Below are 17,043 nucleotides of genomic sequence, written 5' to 3'. Positions count from 1 at the left end.
TTGAAATTTTTTTTACATATTAAGAAGACATTGATTTGTTTACTTTAATCAGTTGTATTTTTCCACCTGTATTCCACTTTCTTTGGAGTTTATGATAATTTTTGGCCATGTTATCTGTCATTTACTTATCTTCTAGCTTTATGGAGTAAAAATTGTCATATATTTTGGTTTGTCTTCTGCATTTTGTGATATAGTTAGAAAGGTCTCCAATTATCAGGTTTTAAGAGAATTCTTCCATGTTTTCTTTGTTACTGGATTTATTGTATTTACATATTCAATGTAAAATTATTTCGAATTTATTTTGGTGTACTATGTAAGGTATAACTCCAATCTTTGCTTTTTATTAAGTAAGTATGACTACCCAGTTATCCCAATGTCATTTATTGACTAGTCCATCTTTTCCCCAGGGATTTGAGATGCTACTTTCATTGCTTAGTAAAGACCTAACTGCATTTTGGTTATTTCTGGATTCTTACGCTTTTCTATTCATCTTGACTGCCTTTTCGAGAGTTAGTATCTCACACGTTAGACATGAAGGCTTCGCCGTGTATTTGAATGCCTGCATGGCCAGAGCCCTATCCCAGCTCTTATTCAGTGTTTTTCGGAACACTGTTTGTTTTTCTTTAATCCACAGGAATTCTGGAAACATCTTGTCTAGTTCTGAAAAAGTATATTTTTTTCATTCAGATGGCATTGCATTGATAAATTCAGGAAAATTTCATATCTTTATGTTGTAGAGCACATTTATTAAGGAAATAGTGTGCTTTTCCTTCAGGAGAGTTCTACAGTTTTGTCATATAGCTGTGACGCGTATTATTAAGTAAACTTCCCATGTGAGGCATTGACAAATGGAGAGAATTCTCTTTACTTTGGTACTCTTTTGGATTCAAATCAGATACACCAGCCCACACACTAGTCTAAAGTCCACCTGGTTTCACCTCATCCCAGCCACGTCTAGCCATCCATCATTGGCCAGTTCGCTCTTCTGTCCTACCTCCAACCTTAGCAAGTGGTCCTAAGTAGGAAAGCATTCTCTGGCTTTTGTTCACCTAGCAAGGACTCATTCTTCTGGAATGTAACACCTTTAGATTTCATTTTACTCACAGCGCTTTGAGTCTGAAGGATTTTAAAATTTTACCATGTGTTTCTTTTTAAAGCAGGAGTGAAGGTGTTTTGTGTCCTTTACTATCTGCCTGGAGGTCTTAATTATTTAGTTTAAACGATTGGTTTCTTTTTTGACCCATGGATACAGAAGTGTTTAAATTCCCCAACACGGGGATTTTCTAGGTAATTTTGTTACTGATCCTTTTCGTTGTTGTTGTTTTTGTTACTGATTTCACACGCCTGAATATAAATCAAAACCCAGCAAGGTAATGGAAACGGGTTTTGCAATCACTTCCGCCTGGGCTTTATGTGTTTGACTGCTTGCAAAGTTATATTTGTATTTATTTCTTGGCTGTAGGTTCTTGAATCTCTTGGGCTGTTAAATTAGGATGTGCACCTGAAATCTAAGACAGTCAGTAGAGCTTTACCAGTCCCCATTTTACAGACATTTATAAATTTTAAATATTTTATTATTATTATTATTAAGATGGAATCTCGCTCTGCCGCCAGGTGGGAGTGCAGTGGCGCGATCTCGGCTCACTGCAACCTCTGACTCCCTGGTTCAAGTGATTCTCCTGCCTCTCAGCCTCCTGAGTAGCTGGGATTACAGGCACGCGCCACCACGCCGAGATAATTTTTGTATTTTTAGTAGAGACTGGGCTTCACTGTGTTGGCCAGGATGGTCTCGATCTACTGACCTTGAGATCTGCCTGCCTCGGCCTCCCAAAGTCCTGGGATTACAGGTGTGAGCCACCGCTCCCAGCCAAGACATTTTCTAAACCCTAACTTCATATAGGGAGGTTAGTTTCAGCTCCCTTGACTCTCATAGGCCGAAACTTTCATTCCCTATTCCCATAAAATCATTAAAAACCCCTTTTCCACTATTTTTAATTATAAAATAAAACAAAAAAGGAATCATATTCATTTGTATGTTTAGTTGTATGTTTTCTAGAAAGCTCGCATTCTGTTCTAATTCAATCTTGAAACTCTGACTTTGAGTTCCTTAATTATTTCTGACCACCAGGAAATTCCTTTTCTTGCTTATAAATTCCATATGCACACCTGCACCTGTGTTAATGTAAAGGTCTGTGAGTGTGTGCGCTAGCAGCATACACACATCTATTTTCTATAGGCATTTCTATGCGTTTTGAGTGAGAAGGAGGTTATTCTGCACTATTTGAGTCTATAATATATATTCTACTTCTGTCAGTTCTCCTGTATTTTCTATGTATCTTAAAATTCCTTAATTACTGATAATATTATTTCTTGCTTTTGAGCGTTGTTATAGTTGTAACCTCAAAAAATAATTCAGTAATATCAGTGGGATTTGGAGTAGGAGTAGTTATGGGCACTGAGCTCACTCAAAGATAAACACAGTTTATCTTGTTTTACTACTTCTTTTCTTCCAGTAAGTTGCTGCTTTTGAGACTTATAATGTCTCTATAGAGGTGTAATTTCCAAATATTATTTAACCTTATTTCAGTTTTCAACATTTTGAATATATCTTTCCATCATACTTCTAATCATCCTCTATCCAGAATTTTGAAACTTTTTGATCTTAGGGCCCCTTTCATACTTTTAAAAATTATTATGAATCCCAGAAGGCTTTTGTTTTATGTGGTTTAGATCCACCAGTATTTACCATATAACAAATTAAATTTGAGAACATTTAAAGATAATTTATTTATTTTCAAAACTATGGTACATCTATTATATGTTAATTAACATTTTTATGAAAAATAACTATTTTTCAAAGGAAAAATATTAGTAAGAATGGATGCTTGATATTTTAAAAACCATCCTTAATATTTGTATTAATAAAAGACAGCTGGATAATCATCTCTGCTCCTTCAGGCAAGTTGTCGGTAAAAATTATCTTGGTAGAAGTAAAAGGGGGGAAAATCCATCCTTATGCAGACAGGTGGCTAGAAAAGGGTGAACCTCATGGACCTCCTGAATGGGTCTTACAGAAAGAGACACACCTTGAGTACCACTACTCTAAGCAAATATCGTTGCAAAATTAGTTTGAAAAATTCCTCATCTGGTAAATATGGAAGATAAGAGAGAAACAATATAGTAGTGACATATGAAGGCTATACAAAATTTAAAAAATATTTTACCTGGGTTAAGTTGTTAAAGAAATGTCTGTGTGGAAAAAGAGGAAATATATTTTAGTAAACAGCCCATTAAACGTTAGTTTGAATATTCTACTTTCAAGATACATGTTTCTAAACCTTTGCATATTCTCTTTATATTTCATTACAGTATATAAAATTAAAGGCTAAATGTAAAAAACAAAAAATCACGTACGTCTATTTATTTATCAATATCGTTATTGATTCTCATTTGTCATCACAGAAGTCTGAGTGGCTTAAATCTGCCTGCTTCCTTAACACTGCAAGTTCACAGAATCAAAACTTCATGATTAATCTTCTTTAAAATGTTGATATTGTCATTCTACATAAAAAACCCTACGGTCTTTACACGTTATAATTTATGTCCAACAGAAAATTGTCTTTTAGCATGACAAATCCTTCCCTCACCAGCCCTGAAAGGAATAACAGGCCAGGCCTGGTGGCTCACACCTGTAATCCCAGCACTTTGGGAGCCCGGAGCGGGAGGACTGCTTGAGCCCAGGAGTTTGAGACCAGCTTGGGACATATAGTGAGACCCTGTCTCTATTTTTAACTATAAAATAAAACAAAAAGGGACTGATATTCACTTGTTTGTTTAGTTGTATGTTTTCTAGAAAGTTTTTTTCACTGTAAAGTCACCTGCATATTTTTAGCATGTATCATCTCTAAAAGTCAGTGCCTCGTGACTATGTCCTTTTGTTTGCTGATTACTGCAGTGTCTAGTACATTATTATGCACAAAACAAAATGAAAATGCTTTGGGAATCAGTAAATGAGCATGCAGTGAGTTTCTGAGACCGTACAATGAATATTCTATTTCATGTGTTCAATCTGATACGTTAGAAAGCTGCTGAAAACAGCTACAGTAAATCTTAATAGGTAAACTGTGCCCAGAGTTCAACACAGTCCAAGGTTGATTAAGACGACCCCGGCTCCAGGGCTGATACCTTCTGCCTTGTGTTATGCTTACTTGTCACAGGCACATGAAAAAAGAATTGAGTCACTGAGTGAGTTACCAGCATCTCTGGAAGGAAAATTTGAAGGCAAAAGGAAATACTTGTGATAATAAAAGAAAGGCTTTGGTATTAATACAGTAACCTCGTAGAGAAGGAATCAGTATCAGCTGACATTAAAGTGACAGCCTTGATTTCCATGGAAGACAATATTAGCAGCATTCTGCTGGGTCTTTATCAGTTTTCTGGCTTTCTTGAGTTAGTGCACAGGCTGAAGTGTAGAGTTGAGAGTAAGACTGAAGAGAAAACTCTGGAATGAATTGACATTTAAGGTAAGGGCAGATGACAAAAAGCCAAAGAAAAAGACGGGAAAAAAAAACCATTATGGAAGTAGAACATAGTGGTATTAGAGAGTGAAGGAATGAAAGAGTTTCAAAAAGAAAGTGATTCTCAGAATTAAATGTGGTATAGAAATTATTACAGTAAGAGGATCAAAAAAATCCCATTGAATTTGGCAATTACCTTCAGTGACTTTGCCACAGCAGTTTCAGTAGATAGATAGATAGTAGGGGGATACGGTGATGAAACAAAAATGTCACAGTGAACTTGGGAAGACTAGTTTCAGCACAACTTCATGGATCCTTTTCCCTTTTTATTCTCTATTCTTTTTTTTTTTTTTTTTTTTGAGACAGAGTCTCGCTCTGTCGCCCAGGCTGGAGTGCAGTGGCCGGATCTCAGCTCACTGCAAGCTCCGCCTCCCGGGTTCACGCCATTCTCCTGCCTCAGCCTCCCAAATGGCTGGGACTACAGGCGCCCGCCACCTAGCCCAGCTAGCTTTTTTGTATTTTTTAGTAGAGACGGGGTTTCACCGTGTTCACCAGGATGGTCTCGATCTCCTGACCTCGTGATCCGCCCGTCTCGGCCTCCCAAAGTGCTGGGATTACAGGCTTGAGCCACCGCGCCCGGCCTTTATTCTCTATTCTAATCCTAGAGAGGCAGAGAAAGAAGAAAGCAAGAGAGTTTGGATGCTAACATGATACTTGTTCATGAATTCTTTCTAGCATCAGAACTCTGGTTTGGGGGCAGAGTCAATAGGTGTTGAGAGCCTGGGGAAAGAGGCAGTGCTTAGAGGGGTCCTGTACTCTACAGTATTTATCTTCAAATTCTTAACAGATTTATCTTTGACATTATGTTTTGTAAGCGAAGTGTGATGAGACAATGAAGCAAGCACCGGGGACATGGGGTTTTGGCATTCACACAGTCCCGCCTTCTGCTGCCTCTCTGCCTCCCTGGGATGGATTATTTACCCCGATTCCCCTCCATGCTCTGGCACCTTGGGTCCTGACCAGCCTTCCCCTCCTTAACCCGTCCCACAAGCTGCTTCTGTCTTTGACCTGGGTGAGGGCCTAGGCTCAGGTGTTGGGGGATTGTCAGGGTAAGGCAAATGCATGCTGCAGTGTCTTGAAGTAAGGCACGGCAGCAGCTGTCCCATACCTGGCTGGCAGCACCATGGCATGATGATGGTGATGATGGCGTGGCTTACTCATCTTGGCAGGAGTAAACCTCTTGCTTCCCCCTAATCCAGGTATCTGGCATGGCCCAGTGTAGAGGCTGCAATACCCTTGTGGGTTGCCCATCTGCCATGGGTTGAGGTGGGAGGCCCATGAAGGGAAGATACATGGCTTGACTACTTCAGATCCCTCCACTGGCTGAGCATGACGTGCAGGTCTATTGAGAAGAGAAATCTGGCGGTTGGTGGGCTGTGCACTACGAGAGTGTGCACCTGGCCCATGAGTACGCCACATCCTGAATCACCCACCAGGTGACTATGAGGGTCTGCACCTGACCCATGAGTAGTCTACATGCTGAACCATCCACCAGGTGACTACAAGGGTCTGTACTTGGCCCACGAGTACTCCACAAGCTGAATCACCCACCAGGTGACTAGGAGGGTCTGCACCTGGTCCATGAGTATTCCTTGTCTAAGGGAGCATGACGTTAAATTGCAAATAAAAAACACCATGAAAGGTAATGAGAGTGACTATAGGAGGAGAAAAAGCTTTAAATTTGATACCTTTAACAGTATTTTCCCCGTGCTTTTTGAGCAAGAGACCCCAACTTTCATTTTACACCAGGCCCCACAAATTTATGAGCCAATTTTGGATGTAATGATGCAGAAGTGGCACAACAGTACAGTAATTACCTCTAGGTAAAAGGATTTTAGGGATTACAAAATGTAGACACTGGCGTGGCATGGTGGCTCCCAGTGCTTTCAGAGGCCAAGGCAGGAGGATTGCTTGAGGCCAAGAGCTTGGGACTAGCTTGGGCAACAAAGTGAAACCCTGTCTGTACAGAAAAAAAAAAAAAAAAAAAATGGTGGAGCACAGTGGTGTGTGCCTACAGTCCCAGGTATTCAGGAGTTTGAGGTGGGAGGAGTGCCTGAGCCCAAGAGTTTGAGGTTGCATGAGCTATGATGGCACCACTGCACTCCAGCCTGGGTGACGGGACAAGATCCTATTTAAAAAAAAAAAAAAAAAAATTTCGACACGGATAATGAGATAATTAGTGAACTGAATGAAACATTTAAAAAATAACTAAGAATGAATCACAATAAGACAGAAAGATGGAAAAATACGACAAGATTTTAAGAGTCAGGAAGGACAGAATTAAAAGGTGACATACATTTCTCTTAGGAAAATTTAGAAAGAAAAAAAAGAATGAGGGAGAACAAATATTTAAAAAGACAGGCCAGGCACAGTCAGTCATGCCTGTAATCCCAGCACTTTGGGAGGCTGAGGTGGGTGGATCACCAAAGGTCAGGAGTTCGAGACCAGCCTGGCCAACACGATGAAACCCCATCTCTACTAAAAATACGAAAATTAGCCAGGTATGGTGGCGGGCGCCTGTAATCCCAGCTACTAGGGAGGCTGAGGCAGGAGAATCACTTGAACCCATGAGGCAGAAGTTGCAGTGAGCTGAGATTATGCCACCTTTCTCCAGCCTGGGCGACAGAGCGAGACTCCGTCTCAAAAAAGAAAAAAGACAATGTGAATTTTCGAGAATTGATGAAAGACACCAATCTTCAGATTCAGGAACTGTAATACATCTCAAAAGAAATATTCAATAGTAAAACACCAAAGATAAGGCAAGATCTTAAAACAACCACACAGAAAATATAGATTACCTAAAAAGGAAACACCATTTGAAAGACAGCCGACTTATCAACTGAAGTTGGAGCCAGACACAAGAAAAAATAATTGTAAAGCATTGAGAGAAAAGAGTAAGCAACCTAAAATCATATTCCCAGAGAAATGATTTTTCCAGAGTGAGGATAAAATAAAGATATTTTCAGAGGCATGAATACTGAGAAATTTAATCACTCAGAAGTCTTCCCTAAAGGAACCCTGAAAGGATATACTTCAGGAAGAGCAAGTAATATGAGAAAACATGTCTGAGAATATAAGCATCGTTGAGCAAAGAAATGATAGGTCTGTGGATAAATCCAATACATATTGACTGAAAAATGTCCAATTTGAAGGATAAACAACTAGAAAGTACCAAAACGATGGTAAGGAGTAAGCCATAAACCAGGAAGGGAATATTTGGAGGTAAAATTCCTGTTAATTCAAGAGTTTGCGACAGCAATTACAATTGCATCAAAAACATAAAATACTTTAAAATAAATGTAACAGAAGATGCGTAAGACCACTCATCTGAAGCCCACATGGCTGTGTCACTTCGCATTCCCACCAGTAATGAGACAGTTGTTACTGGTTCATGTCCTCGCCAGAAGTGGGTGTGATCAGTGTTTTTCTCCTTCAATATTGTGTTGGTTATTCGGAGTCTTTTGCTTCTCCATATACACTCTAGGATGTGTTTATTCATATTTATAAAGTGACTTGCTGGGATTTCGATTGGGATTGCACTGAATGTAGAAATCAAGTTGGGAAGAGTTGGAGTGGTGTGGGTACTTCTACTATCACTTGTCAAGATTTAAAAAACACAGTTATAGTAATAAGGATAATGTAGTTTTGTTCAAGTATGGACAAATATATCAGGTGAACAGAATAGTCAGCCCAAAAAAACACCCATGCATATATGGAAAATTGATACATGAAAGAGAAGATATTCTGCATAAATAGATTATTCATTAAATGAGTATGAGAAAATTAATTATTCATGTAGAAAAAATAAAGTGAATTCCTATTCTAAGTTTGTACAAAAATTGATTCCAGGTGGATTAAAGACCTAATTTTAGAAGAAAAAAGCATATAGAACTTTTAGAAAACAATATAGGAGCCTATCCTTATGATCTCGTAAGTAGGAAAAGATTTCTTAAATAGATTTTAAAAGGCATAAACCCACAAAGGAAAGTATTAATTTATTCACAACACTAAAGACCTTTCTTATCAATAGGAGGCATGGAAAGTAAAAATCTGCATAAACTGAGACAGAATACTTTCAGTATCTATATATACACACATATGTATGTGATAATGTAGTAATTAAGATATATAATGAAATCTTGTAAATTATTATGAAAATAAAAATAACTCAAAAGTCGATCAAAATACTTATTGAACAGAAAAGAGAAGAAAAATTCCTGCTGAACAGATAAAATATACTCAATGCATCAGTAATCAGTAAAATGTAAATAAAAATACAATGACATAATTTCATACCTAGTAGACTGGAAAAATTAAAAAGTCAGACAATCTTAAGTGTTGGTGAGGATACAGCAAAATGGGAACTTTCACGCACTACCAGTGTGGATATAAAATTGGACAATCTTTCAAAAGTGACTTAGGCATCCCCCAGGAAAGTTGAACAAATGCATATCCTACCTTTAGGCTATTGTACTTTTAGGTCTCTACCTTAGAGAAACTTTCATTTATACGCATTAAATCAGTACTACTTCCCCAACTACAATGAACATATAAATTCCTACAGAATCTTCTTAAAGTGCAGATTATTATCCCATAGGGCTGGAATAAAGACTGACATTCTTCACTTCTAATAAATTTCCAGGTGATGTCAGTGCTGCTAATCCTCAGATGACATTTGGAGTAGCAAGACACTATGAGGTATGTTCAGGCATTCACAGCATCATTTGTAGTTGCAATCAGCAGAATGAACAGAGTCATACAATGAAATACCATAGAGCAGTCACAATGAAAGAACTAAAGATTCTTATTTGACTATGGATAAGTCTCAAAAACATAATTTTTAGAGAAGGAAGCAACTCATGGAACAATACTTACCATATGATTCAATTTAAATAATGTTCAAGAACTGACAAAACTAAACAATTTATTACAATCAAATATAGTCACTAAATTATAAGAAAAAGGCAAGAAATCATTCATTAAACAGTATTTAGGATAAAATAACGAAAAGACAAAAAAACAATATCCAGAATAGTGTCTAACTCTTGGAGGGTGAATAGAGTGTGATTGGTAGGGCATAAAGAGGTGTGATGTTCTATTTCTTGATTTGGGTAATACATATGTGGGTACTGATTTCATTACTATCCTTTTAATTCTTTATGTAATCTTTCTAGCCATTAATTATTATTATTTTTTTTATTTTCATTTTTTCTAGAGATGGGGTCTTGCTCTGACATGGAGGTTGGAGTGTAGTGGTGCAATCATAGCTCACAGTAGCTTTGAACTCCTGGGCTTAAGTGAACCTCCTACCTCAGCCTTGCAAGTAGTTGGAACTACAGATGCAAGTCATCATGACTGACAACTTTTTAATGTTTTTTGTAGAGACAGGTCTTGCTATGTTTCCCAGGATGGTCTTGAACTCCTGGGCTCAAGTGATCCTCCCATCTCAGTCTCCTAAGTAGTTGGGACTACAGATGCAAGTCACCATGCCTAGCAAATTTTCTCTATTTTTTGTAGAGACAAGTCTTGCTGTTTCCCAGGCTGCTCTTGAACTCCTGGGCTCAAGCAATCCTCTCACCGAGGCCTCCCAAAACACTGAGATTACAAGCATGAGCCACCACGCTAGGCCTCATTATTATTCTTTAATTGATATTTTTACAGGTGACAGACTGAAAATTCTTACAATATATATTACAGAAAAACTCTCAGTCCCTACGGAGTTCTCTCTTTTGGACTAACCTTTTGGTTAGCGCTTTTACACTAGGTGCTTTTCCTTCTGTTCTTACTTACAAGGAGAAAACATGTCAAGATCAGGGTAGCCTGGAGACCCATCTTTTCAGCCCCAGCTCTTGGGTCTTAATGTTTGTGAATGAAATTGGTAATCCATTCAATGCTTCTTGGCAGATGTCCTAGTTTGGTCTGCTCTAACAAAAATACCATAGACTGGGTGGCTTTAACAACAAACCTTTATTTCTCATAGTCTGGAGGCTGCAAAGTCCGAAGACCAAGGTGCTATCTTCTCACCAGGTCCTCGCATGATGGAAGGGAAAAAGGAACTCTTTGGGGTCTCTTTTGTAAGAGCACTAATCCCATTCATAAGGACTGCTCCCTCATGATCTAACCACTTCCCAATGGTGCAACCTCCAGATACCATCACATCAGGGATTAGGTTTCAGCATAAAAATTTGGGGGTAAACAGGGTGGGACACAAACATACAGTCTTATTGCAACAGATTATCTTCTCTGATGGTTCCCAAGAGCTCTACTTGGGAGAACAGAAAGTAGCCCATTTGGCCAAAGGAGCAGGTCCTTTTTTACAATTCAACTCTACCAGGAATATCATATATATATATATATATATTTATTTTTGAGATGGAGTTTTGCTCTTGTTGCCAAGACTGAAATGCAGTGGCGTGATCTCAGCTCACTGCAACCTCCGCCTCTCAGGTTCAAGTGACTCTCCTCCCTCAGCCTCTCTAATAGCTGGCATTACAGGTGCCTGCCAACACATCTGGCTAATTTTTTTGTATTTTTAATAGAGATGGGGTTTCACCATCTTGTTCAGGCTGGTCTTGAACTCCTGACTTCAGGTCCACCCGCCCTGGCCTCCCAAAATGCTGGGATTACAGGTGTGAGCCACCGTGCCCGGCCTATTATTTTATTTTATGAGACAGAGTCTCATTCTGTCACCATGCTGGAGTACAGCGGCACAATCATAGCTCACTATAACCTTGACACAGTAACCTCAAATTTCTGGGGTCAAGTGATTCTCCTAACTCAGCCTCCTGTGTAGCTGGGACTACAGGCATGAGCCACTGTGCCCGGCCTCTACCAGAGTTTGTTATCCCCAAACTTGCCCTTGTCTATTTCTCAACTGGTTCAGAACCCATAGAGGAAAACCTGGTGATTGGTATTTCTGAAACTGCCAACAAGGACAGAAGCCTGCCAGTTTCATGAGTAGCAGAGACTCAATCCTCCCTGCTTCTCAATAAGACTCTGGGAAAGTGGCAGTGAGTGAGAGATGACTGGGTGAATGTGTACTCCCGGTGGGGCTTGCTGAAACCTAGGTATTATTCGGATTTACAATCTAGCTCAGGATGTCCAATCCAAAAATTCCACATAAACTGCAGAACCATCCAACTTTAAGGGACTACGTGGACCAGGACAATAAAACTATTAACAACCACCAAGCTTTACTGAAGACATGAGTATTCTGATTGGTTCTGCCTGGATCGTGTATGTGCCAATCCTCAACTAATAACTGTAACCAAGGAAATGTGGGTTTGTAGAGTTAGACCATATACATCACATGAAATTAACAATATTATCACCGAATAGGGAGGAATAGTTTCCCCAAGGGAATAAACGTGAAGTGGATAAAAAGAAATAAGTACTTTCCATGCATCCTGAGGTCAAGATCCACATACTATAGTTCCTTATATCCTACACAGTGCTTAAGATGTTGCCATGACCATGATACTAAAGCATATTCCGAATCACTGATACTTTTTAAACTTATTGAATGATCTTTATGCAGTTAATAATGTATTTGTGTACCACTTTTTCCCTTCTTATATTCAGCTACCTTCATTTTGTCACGAGTTTGAAAAGCTATCTAATACAAACACGGTATTTCTGAAATGTATATAATAGAAGAGCTCTATAGACTGAAAAACCAGAGTCAAATCTCAATGCTATCTTTTAGTAGCACTGTATTTTTTCCAAAGAGTTTAACCCATCCATGCTTATGCTTCCACATCTATAAAGACTTACATTTATGTGGTTATTATAAAAATTAAGAAAGAATTTATATTAAAGTACAAACATGTAGACACAGTATGTGCTAAAATAGTGGTTGCTCTTAATTTTACTATTTGTTCTTCAGTATTTCTTTGGCAGCGTATTTGAGAATAGCTTGGTTGGTGAATGAAAGTTGTATGGAAACCATAATATAGATAATCTATTTGGGGTTAATTAAAAGCTGAAGCGAAATACTCTTTAAAAGCATAATTACCTATTCAGTACTGCATTACTTACCTAACTCTATAGTACCACAGAAAGCAAGTGTGAGAACTGTCCACAAATAAATTGCGTTCTTCTTCATCCTAAAAGAAAATGCAAACGAAACTGTGATATATTAACATTAAATCAAATGCAAATATGGATATAGGCATAAAAGTCACACAGGAGCTAAGTTACTTATCTAACATCAGAGGAAGAAAAACTTCAGAATAAAATTTAAATATATATTTAAATATTTATCTATATATTGCCATCTTTATCATTTTTATTACATTTGTCTTCCTCACTGAAATACAATTCAACTAATTTTCTCATTCAGTGGGGTAATTTTGCTCCCCAGGGACTTTTGGCAATGCCTAGAGATGCTTTTGGTTGTTACAACTGAGTGCTTTTCAAAAGTCAGATGTGGCCGGGCACGGTGGCTCACACCTGTAATCCCAGCACTTTGGGAGGCCAAGGCAGGTGGATCACCTGAGGTGAGAAGTTCAACTCCAGCCTGACCAACATGGAGAAACCCCATCTCTACTAAAAATACAAAATTAGCCAGGTGTGGTGGCGCATGCCTGTAATCCCAGCTACTTGGGAGGCTGAGGCAGGAGAATTGCTTGAACCCAGGAGGCGGAGGTTGCAGTGAGCCAAGATCGTGCCACTGAACTCCAGCCTGGTCGACAAGAGCAAAACTCCATCTCAAAAACAACAACAACAAAAAAAATGAAACAAAAGGAAAAGGAGTCCCTTACTTTCTCACGAATTGTGTTGTGGTTTTTTTTTTTTTTTCTTTTTGAGATGGAGGCTGGAGTGCGATGGTATGATCTCAGCTCACTGCAACCTCCGCCTCCCCAGGTTCGAGCGATTCTCCTGCCTTAGCCTCCCAAGTAGCTGGGATTACAGGTGCCTGCCACCACGCCCAGCTAATTTTTGTATTTTTAGCAGAGACAGGGTTTCACTATGTTGGCCGGGCTGGTCTTGAACTCCTGACCTCAGGTGATTCGCCCACCTCGGCCTCCCAAAGTGCTGGGGTTACAGGCATGAGCCACCATGCCCAGCATGAATTGTGTTCTTGAAACTGGCAAATATTCATAGACTCAAAGAGACAAATTCAAGTATGTTTCACTCTATAAGGATTAAAAAACGAATTAATATTCATCTGGCCTCTCTCACATAGCTCTGTCTACTTGTGCCTTGACAATAAAGCTTTTTAATTAAAGAGAAGGCACAAGCCTCAAAGTAAAGGCAGGATTGGTGACGTGGCGTCTGTAAAACTGCAGCTTCAGGCGCGCTTGTGTGGGAACATCAGCTGTGAGGTACGTAGCCCGTATTTTGTTATTAATTATTAAAATGCCAGTGTCTTAAAATGCTTTACTTTGTCTTTGCATGTTTTTGGTAAACTAGAGAGACTCAACCTCATTTGAATTCATTTGCATTCACATGTTTTCTTCAGTTGAAGACAATGCAGTGGAGTAAAAATAAATCTGCTAGAAATTACTCTTAATCCTAGGCGTTGGCATAGGAGTGTATGACAGGAGATCCACTCATCTGAGAGTCGTATTACCATTAAGGTGGTGGCTATGAACTTTAACATACTTACTAATAGAAAGACGAAGATAAAAATTGTATGTAATTTTATAATTTAGAATTTAACATGAGCTATATCTAAAAATGGACATTCTGACAGTAACTTTAGGGCTTGTTTATAGTTATAATTAATACTATTTAAAACAGGTTAAATTAGATTGAAAAGCTCAAAAGAAAGGCAAAATAAAATATAACAGGATAACAGGATGATTATTCAAGATTTAACAACATATCATTAAAATCAACTTACTGGGCCAGTAACGATTGGTTTTATAGCATGAACACCAGGTGAGGAACAACGCAATTCTGTCTTGGGTGAGCTAGTGTTTAAAAAGATGGGAAAGAATAATTACAGGTGCATATGAGATTAATAAAATTACCTTACTATTTTTAAGCCTAAAAACTTCAATTGTATGCTGATAAGAGATATTTTTAAATATTTGCAATATTTTACTTCTATACTATATTCAACCTGATTTTGTCTTGCTTTTCATGTCTACTTAATGAAAGAAAATTTACATTAAATCACAGCCTTGAATCTGAATGCTCACATTGTATGAATGAATTAAAAAATATATACATACATTGATATTCATGACATAAATCTTACCTTTTATTTAGCACAAAACAAATTTCTGGCACACTCCACTCAGTAAATAATGTTCCTTCATACTCTAACTTAATCTAAAAAAGAAAACAAGAGTTCAAGCAAAAAATATGATTCAAATTTTCACCTCCGGGTTCAGTTGTAGGATTCAATTTTCTGGGTCCTACTTATTTAAAGAAAGAATAACTAAAATTCAATTTCCTTTAAATTGTACAAAGTAATGTGACAAAGAAAAGATAACTTAACCCATCTGAGACACTTTAGCAGTCACTCCAAAAAACTATAAACTTTTAATTTTATTTACTTCAGCAATAATCCACTGGCCGGGTGCAGTGGCTCACGCCTGTAATCCCAGCACTTTGAGAGGCCGAGGCAGGAGGATCACCTGAGGTCATGAATTTGAGACCAGCCTGGCCAACATGGTGAAACCCTGTTTCTACTAAAAATACAAAAATTAGCTGGGTGTGGTGGCACACACCTGTAATCCCAGCTACTCAGGAGGCTGAGGCAGGATAATCGCTTGAACCCAGGAGGTGGAGGTTGCAGTGAGCTGAGATTGCGCCACTGCACTCCAGCCTGGGTGACAAGAGCAAAATGCCGTCTCAAAAAAAAAAAAAAAGAAAAAAAAGAAATAATCTATTAAGTATCTAAGAGGGACTGACACTCTGGTAGGTTTTGGGGATTTAAAAAAAAAAAAAAAAAGACAAATGAGAAATGATCCTTCGCTTAAAAACAAGTCACTTTCAATTCTGAGATTCTATTATTTACACATTACTGACTAGTAACATAACTTTCATCACCTTTTTCTTATTTCTAAAGCTACTTTTCTTTCCTGCCTCTCTATTCTTTCATCTAGAAGTTCTTTCTTTCCCCTCCTGAAGTATACCAATTCACTTTCTAACATTATCAGTCTTAGTTTCAGCACTGTTCCTCTTCTTCAGCCAGAGTTGGAACCCAATTTTACCTTCTAATATTTGTGACACAAAATTACATATACATACATAATATATGAAGATTGCTTTGGTGTTTGAACTCGGAAAATGGAGATTATAACAGGTGGTAAACCGTTTCATAGATTTGATATTATAGGATAGTGTATAAGAAGAAAAAAGAGAAAAATTCATGAGAAGATAAAACATAACTTTGAAATATATTAAGCAAAATTTGATAGAATTGCTAGAAGAAATTTCAAAAGCCATAAATTTAGTGGTAGATTTTTAAATACACTTTTCTCAAATTAAATAAACTTGGGGAGGGGAGAGAAACGTAGTCAAAGACTTAAAAAATATAATTAGTAAGTTTATGATATATATGTTAAAACTATATACATTCCTAAAAAGTTTTTTCTTTTTAATTTTTTTTTTTTTAATACAGATAGGATCTCACTATGTTGATCAGGCTTGTCTCAAACTCGTGGCCTCAAGTAGTCCTCCTACCTCAGCCTTCCAAAGTGCTGGGATTACAGACATAAGCCACTGTACCCAGCCCCTAAAATTAAGCAATATAAAATATATACATCATTTGCAATCTCACATAGAACAATTGCCAAAACTGACCACATTTACAAGGAAAGTTTTAACCAATCTTGAAGAATTACTATCACATATACAATGCCCTTTAATATTAGTGAAATAAAATTAGAATTTCTCATCAAGTTAGCCAGAAAAAAAAATCGTAAGATATTTTGAGTCTTTTTTTTTTTTCTTTTTTTTAAGACGGAGTCTCGCTCTGTCGCCCAGGCTGGAGTGCAGTGGCCGGATCTCAGCTCACTGCAAGCTCTGCCTCCCGGGTTCACACCATTCTCCTGCCTCAGCCTCCCGAGTAGCTGGGACTACAGGTGCCCGCCACCTCGCCCAGCTAGTTTTTTGATATTTTGAGTCTTTAAAAAAACAAACAAAAAAAACCTACTTCTAAATCATTCATAAGCAAAATCATAATGTAAAGTATAAAATGTTTATGAATAAACAGTAAAAGCATTTAATATTATAAAAATTTGTGGTATGGCCAGGCGTGGTGGCTCACGCCTGTAATCCCAGCACTTTGGGAGGCTGAGGCAGGCGGATCATGAGGTCAGGAGATCAAGACCATCCTGGCAAACATGGTGAAACTCCGTCTCTACTAAAAATACAAAAATTAGCTGGGTGTGGTGGCATGCGCCTGTAATCCCAGCTACTCAGGAGGTTGAGGCAGGAGAATCACTTCAACCAGGGAGTTGGAGATTGCAGTGAGCTGAGATCACGCCACTGCACTCCAGCCTGGCAA

General features: G+C 38.2%; 1 protein-coding gene across 4 annotated transcripts in view; it reads right to left on the bottom strand.

Annotated features, from left to right (window-relative positions):
• CATSPERE (catsper channel auxiliary subunit epsilon) overlaps nt 1-17,043 on the bottom strand; it is a 162,151-nt gene that overhangs the window by 129,773 nt on the left and 15,335 nt on the right. For 2 of the 4 annotated variants that reach the window (XM_010353277.2, XM_010353278.2), the window contains exons 3-6: nt 14,785-14,858; nt 14,425-14,494; nt 12,615-12,682; nt 3,225-3,249 (exon numbers count right to left, since the gene is read on the bottom strand). In XM_010353277.2, coding sequence (XP_010351579.1) covers nt 3,225-3,249; nt 12,615-12,682; nt 14,425-14,494; nt 14,785-14,858 — 237 coding nt within the window. The remainder of the gene's footprint in view (nt 1-3,224; nt 3,250-12,614; nt 12,683-14,424; nt 14,495-14,784; nt 14,859-17,043) is intronic. The other 2 variants (XM_010353279.2, XM_010353280.2) reach the window with 1 other exon arrangement.

Source organism: Rhinopithecus roxellana, chromosome 8 (assembly GCF_007565055.1).
Source record: "Rhinopithecus roxellana isolate Shanxi Qingling chromosome 8, ASM756505v1, whole genome shotgun sequence".
In the NCBI taxonomy this organism is placed as follows: Eukaryota; Metazoa; Chordata; class Mammalia; order Primates; family Cercopithecidae; genus Rhinopithecus; species Rhinopithecus roxellana.
The sequence above is the reverse complement of the archived record's forward strand: the minus strand, read 5'-3'. Positions and strand labels throughout refer to the sequence as shown.